This window comes from Bombina bombina, chromosome 2, assembly GCF_027579735.1.
Source record: "Bombina bombina isolate aBomBom1 chromosome 2, aBomBom1.pri, whole genome shotgun sequence".
Taxonomy (NCBI): Eukaryota; Metazoa; Chordata; class Amphibia; order Anura; family Bombinatoridae; genus Bombina; species Bombina bombina.
This window is the reverse complement of record NC_069500.1, coordinates 78,758,068-78,764,786: the sequence shown is the minus strand read 5'-3', so window position 1 is coordinate 78,764,786 and position 6,719 is coordinate 78,758,068. Positions and strand designations below refer to the sequence as shown.

The window sequence follows — 6,719 nt, the reverse complement described above, 5'->3', positions numbered from 1 at the left end:
GGATCGGGCCTTAGGTCTATAAATTTACTGAATAAATTAAAAAGAAGCTTAAAAGAACATGAAACCAAAAAATGTTCTTTCATGATTAAGATAGAGAATACAATTTTAAACATCTTTCCAATTTACTTCTATCTATTATCTAAGTTGCTAGCTGCTAAATGGTGGCTGTGTGACTGTGTGTATGTATGTGTGTGTGTATGTATGTATGTATGTATGTAGCCTTCAGTTTACGCCGGGGTTAGGTTCCAGAAGGAATGGTTGTAAATCGAAACCGTTGTAAATTAAAACCCAGTTTATAATGTAAGTCATTGGGAAGTGAGGGAGAGAGGTTCCAGGCCCCTCTCAAAATTGTCATAAGTAACACCTAATACATTATTTATTTTTAAAGCTTTGAAATGAAGACTTTAAATGCTAAACAGCATTATAAACCTAATAAAAAAGGTTTTTATTCTGAAACAGTGTAAATTGAACCATTGTAAACTGAGGGCCACCTGTGTGTATGTGTGTGTATGTATGTATGTATATATATGTGTATGTGTGTATATATATATATAAAATCTTTTCATTGGTTTACCAATGTATTCAACTCCCAGTAATAAAGGATACTAAGAAAATGAAGCAAAATTTGATAATATAAGTAAATTTGAAAGTTGTTTAAAGTTGTACGCTATATCTGATTTATGAAAGAAAAAAAATGGGTTTTATACCCCTTTTTAAGCTTGTAATTTTAAACAAATAACAATAGGATCTTTCTAGACAAACTACCTATTTAAATAACAGATTATAACTTTGCAATTCATACTGATATACTGTACTTGTCTGACAGTAATACATTAGTATATGTTTGTATAAAATAGAAGTATTGTGTAATGTCATGCACACTGGCTTTTAAATACTTTCAATGTGGCAGATGTTGGATTAAAAACAGCACCTTTGTCATTTGAAATCATTAAACAAATTGCTAAAAGACTAGTTCTTGTTTGGAGATAAATATTGCTTTAGTCCCGTCCTGGCATCATTGATGAGGTTCACTATATTACTTGGTATCGCCGATTCCACCACAGAACGGGGCAACAAGCCCCCTAGCTCAGGCTGGATGAAAGCCACAAGTTTGGAATGTGACGGATCGCTGTAAAACACGGTTAAATGGTTATTTTCTAGAGAATTATTCAGATAACATTAAAATAAATCTTACTTTTAAGTGACATTCCATGTATAAAATGAGGCACAAAACAAATTCTAGAATGAAGAGAACAGAGAGCAAATAAGCACCACACTTACATTTTGTCGTTATTCACTAAACAAATGCAGAAAAAGGCTACAGTCTGTGGCACTTGGCTCTTTTCAACTTCAGATACATTCATAAAAAAGTGCAACACACAAATATCTGTGCAAATACAAGTCTAACACTGCTCCATATCATTAATAAAACCATCTAATCTTTCCATTATAACATTTAGATTGTAAAAATTTAAATTTAAAAATTTCTGATTCAGATAAAGGGAAAGTCTAGTCAAAATTAAACTATTATAATTCAGATAGGACATGTAATTTTAAACAACTTTCCAAGTTACTTTTATGATCAAATTTGCTTTGTTCTCTTGATATTCTTAGTTGAAAGCTAAACCTAGGTAGGCTCATATGCTAATTTCTAAGCCCTTGAAGGCCTCCTCTTTTCTGAATGCTTTTGACAATTTTACACTGATAGACAGCATTAGTTCATGTGTGCCATATAGATAACATTGTGCTCATGCCTGTGGAGTTATTTATGAGTCAGAACTGATTGGCTAAAATGCAAGTCTGTCAAAACAACTGAAATAAGGGGTCAGTCTGCAGAGGCTTAGATACAAGGTAATCACAGAGATAAAAAGTATATAAATATAATTGTTGGTTATGCAAAACTAGTGAATGGTAAATAATGGGATTATCTATATTTTTAAACAATAACAATTCTGGATTAGACTGTCCCTTTAAATTTACCTCTTTCTCTTAGTCTCTCTGGTTGAAACTGTGACCCTTTCCATAAGGGCATACTGAGGTAGACTTAGGAACATGCATATGTCTTAAGCAATTTATGCCTGCAGCAGTGTGTGAAGCACGACTATACAAGCATCCTGCAGAGAGAGTTTTAGGAGCAACAGGCAGTTACGAATTACAACAGGGAACACTTACAGCTCTGTCTTCACTTAAAGTGACATTAAACCTACTTTTTTCTTTCATGATTCAGAGAATACTAATTTGTTCTTTGTTCTCTTTGTATCCTTTGTTAAAAAAACATGCCTAGGTAGGCTCAGGAGCTTGGAGCTAGCTGCTAATTGGAAGTTGCACATATATGCCTGTTGTCATTGGCTTACTAATGTGTTCAGCTAGCTCCCAGTATCACATTGTTGCTCCTTCAATAAAGGATACAACAGAAAGAAGCAAAATTGAAAATAGAAGTAAATTGGAAAGTTGTTTAACACAATAGTTTTGTCTCCTGAGTACAGCGATACCACCAATGCATAGGTTTGTTGGGTTATTTGGGGTTTGCAATGCCAAACTTCTGACGTGTTTGGGATTTTTTCAAATTTAATATATCTTCTTTGACTATCTTCTTTTGGGGAGCCTTTTTACATACCTCAATTTATTTGCTCCCCATGAACGTGCATATATTTCAGAAGTTGAGACCCCAAGGTATTGTATATGGGGTGTTTTGATGCCTTTGATGCAACTGTTTTAGCCAAAAAATTGGAGAAAGTGTATGGTGGTATTTTTTATTTTTACACACACATTGCTTTTTGGCTATGATTTAGGAGAGCTTGTTGTAAGTTATTGCAAAAAAAACACTCCAGGTTGTTTTCTGCAAGACCTCCTGAGTACACCTATGCCCCCCATGCATAGGTTTGCCAGGATTTTGGGAAGGTTCTGTTACAATATTATGACTTTTAATTTTAGTTAAGTGAGAGTATTTCTTCTGATAGGCCTATCTTTAGTTTGGCCCTATTGCATACCCCTGTTTTATTTATTGCCATGAAAGTGTATATATTTGAAATGTTAACACACCAAGGTATTGTATATTGAGTGATTTGATGCCTTTGATGCAATTGTTTTAGCCAAAAAAAATTGGACAAAGTGTATGGTGGTAATTTTTCAATTTTCATTTTTACACACACATGGATTGATTTTTGACTATGATTTAGTAGAGTCTGTCGTAAGTTGTTGTTTTCTGCAAGGCCCCCTGAGTACACCCATGCCCCCCATGCATAGGTTTGACAGGGGTTTTAGTAAAATACAGAACCAATTTTAGAGTAGTGAAATGTAAAAATCTTGCACAGTAAAAGTAAAAAAAACATAAAACACTCTGACAGTGAATATAACCACAAATAAACCCTGCAAATTTAAAATAAAAATGGATCATTGTATGATACCGCTTGAAGCAGTCCCCAATGCAGAGTCCAAGCTAATCAGGACAGTAATATATGGTGTCCTTTCTCTGCCCACTCTTGGTATAGACTCTGCATTTTTTTTTTTAGGTTTTTGCTTTGAGACAGTAGGGGGGATTTTACAAATAAAATGGGTAGCCCCAACTCTGCTCTCTCCCATCACCGCCCAGGGAGCAGGTGCATCTTGGAACAAAATCCCCTAAATGATCTAGAGCTGAAACTGTAAAAAAAAAATTGTTTCATTACGGGGTTTGATTTTTTGAACAACAACAAAAGCGTTTTGGGTTGCAATCTGCATTAAGTAAATTGCAACTTTTTTTTACCAGACCCTTGTCTTCCACTTAATTAGGTAGGGTTGCAGCAGCTGATCCGCCAGACCAACCCCACCCATATGCCAGTTATAAGCCTTGATGCACACTGGCTTCATTATGCTCTCAGCTCTGCCACGTACAGAGACCTCCACAGTCCTCTCTGTGTGGATGGTGATAAGAAGGTATATATCCTTCTTGTCTCTGTACTTAACTGCCAACAGCTCCTCTTGGCGCAGAGCTGAGGTCTCTCCCCTTCGTAGCCAGGTGCGTGCAAGTTGTCCTGGGAAACCTGCACGGTTCTTTTTAATTGTACCGCAAGCTACTGTATCAAAGCAATACAGTAGCTTGAACAAAAGGACACTTTTATAGAAATTATCTAAATACAAGTGGTACACTTTGTTCATCAGGGGTAATATCAGGTCCCAATCTTGCCAGTGGTTCCCATATGTTCTGGGCAACCTGGAGGGTCAAGGAGGCTATCCTTTCCCTCATACACCTGGAAGGCCTGAGCATACCCAGTCTTGCTCTCACAGAGCTTATATACCTTTACCCCATACCTGGAGCGCTTGGAAGGAATATACTGCTTGAATCCCAGCCTTCATTTATACTTCATCAGGGATTCATCCACGCATATATTCCTTCCAGGTGTAAAACCTGGAAGCCTGGTAGCAAAGTGGGTAATCAGGGGGCAGATTTTATACAGCCTGTCAAATTGGGGATTACTCCCTAGGGGGGCACAGGCTGTTGTTGCTGAAGTGCATGAAATGTAGAATCATTTCAAACCTCTTCCTCGACATACTCTGGGAGAAAATGGGGGTAGAGCAGATGGGGCTATTGCTCCAGTAGGAGCAAATGGAAGGTTTCTTTATGATGCCCATCAGCCTAGTCAATGACCAGAATTTTTTAAAATCTGGCACATCGATGGGGTCCCATTGCTGCTTTGCCAAATATGAGTCAGGCTTTGCAGCATGAAACTGATGGGCATATAAATTAGTTTCGGCGACAATGTTCCCTAATACATCATCGCCCAGAAACACCTCCAGAAACTGTTGAGGGCTACATCCTGCAACATCCATATTGATGCCAGGATTTGCTGTTAAGGTTGGGATATCTGGCCTCTGGTGATGAGGCATTAACCACTCATCAGTGGCAATGGCAGCAACATGTCTTCTTCTGGCAGGGGGGCTAGCAGCCAGCATATGGCAGGGTCAAAATTGGGTTCTGAGTCAGACATAGAGGTCCAAAGAAGTAATTTTCCAGCCTTCAGTAGACATGATTAAGAACCAAGTTATGGTTTGAAACGTTGTTTGTATGATGGACCCTGCAAGGAAACAATAAAGGTCTTTTAAATTTTACTGGAGGCTGGAAAATTACTTCTTTGGACTTTACATTGGGGTTTGGCTAACCCATTCCTGTGCCCCAGGACATCAGTAAAGGTGCTGTCTTTCACCACTATATTCAGACATAGAGGTGTCTGACTCTGATGCAAGGATGGCATATGCCTCCTCAGCACTATATATTCTCTGTGACAGCCCGGCAGTTGGGAACAGTATTGCAGGATGCCTTGACATTGAAGCATCGCTGCAATACTGTTAGAGCATCTGGAATCTATCTCGATCGCTTCCAGCGCTCAGATTACCTGAGGACATACAGGGTACGTCCTTGGTCGTTAACAACCGTTTTTTGTAGGACGTACCCTGTACGTCTTCAGTCATTAAGGGGTTAATAAAATAATTCAAATACAGAAGTCAGTTTATGATTGATATACTTACTTGGGGATAGGTGAACAAACATAACCACATGGGTTATTATGGCCACGAACATGTGATGAGGTAGATACAGGGAACTTTTCATATTCAACACTTACAGCTGCAATAATAACATGAAAAATAAAATACTATAAACACAGCACAGGAAGTTGTGGAAATACATTTACTTAACACATATCCCAATACGGCACCTTAATACACAATTATATGTTCAATTACAATATCTGTTATTTTGAACGTTGAAATGATTTTTTTTGTCATTTGAGGGGCAGCATATTAACTAGAGAGGGTTGAATGTCTGCTGTATTCATTTTTCTAATTAAAGGTTTATTTATTTTGTTTTTTGAAAACAAATGTTAACTTTTCCTTTTATCAAATGTAACATTCAAATAAGAAAAGATTAGTTTGAATATCAAATAGAACATTAAGATATATTACTATTAGCATTCAAATAATGATTCTCATTGATTTCGTTGAAAGTTTAAGGGAATCAATATCCAGATGTAATATTTGATTGTTAAATGTGTATTTGATTAACATTCTCCTTTTCAAATGTCAGGACAGTGCATGTGTCGTCTAGGGAGCTATATCGCAGCAGTGCACACTACCTACCTGAGTATTTTCTTCAGCAAAGAATAGCATGATAATGAAGCAATTTTTCTAACAGAAGCAATTGGAAACGGGTTTTTTTTTTTAAAAAAAAAGGAAAAAAGTATGCTCTATGTTCTTTAATCATCTCAAGTATCTATATCCCTCTGTCTCTCGGTCCACTTCTTCCCTACTTTTCCTATTACTTGCACTACTATACTTCTTTTTTTATTCCTGGGCCATTACTCCTCACTTATCTGCTCTCATTTACCCTGGGTTATCTTCACTCATCTCATCATTCTTATGGTGGCTTTGCATTTCTCATCCTTTATTTATTATACCTTGTGATTTCCCTTCATATGTAGGATGTGGTAGTGAGAGGACAGGCTAGTTGCGAAGTGAGGAGAGGTGATAAAGTAAGCTGTGTCTATGGGCACCGGTGATAGAAAATATAAAGGGACACTAAACCCGAATATTTTTTTTTACGCTTTATATTACTGCCACATAGTGTTCAATATATCCCATATTGTCATTTTTTGTAGCCCCCAAGTGCCATGCTTCCCCTGGCTTCCCCTCTGCAAAATAAACAAACCAATAAATTGTCATCCGGCAATATAACCAATGAGAAG

At 37.2% G+C, this 6,719-nt stretch overlaps 1 protein-coding gene across 1 annotated transcript in view; it reads right to left on the bottom strand.

Annotated features, from left to right (window-relative positions):
• Positions 1–673: 673 nt before the first annotated feature.
• Positions 674–6,719, bottom strand: part of STARD6 (StAR related lipid transfer domain containing 6) — a 38,646-nt gene continuing 32,600 nt past the window's right edge. The window contains exons 6-7 of the mRNA XM_053700408.1: positions 5,506–5,602; positions 674–1,129 (exon numbers count right to left, since the gene is read on the bottom strand). Coding sequence (XP_053556383.1) covers positions 970–1,129; positions 5,506–5,602 — 257 coding nt within the window. The 3' untranslated portion in view covers positions 674–969. The remainder of the gene's footprint in view (positions 1,130–5,505; positions 5,603–6,719) is intronic.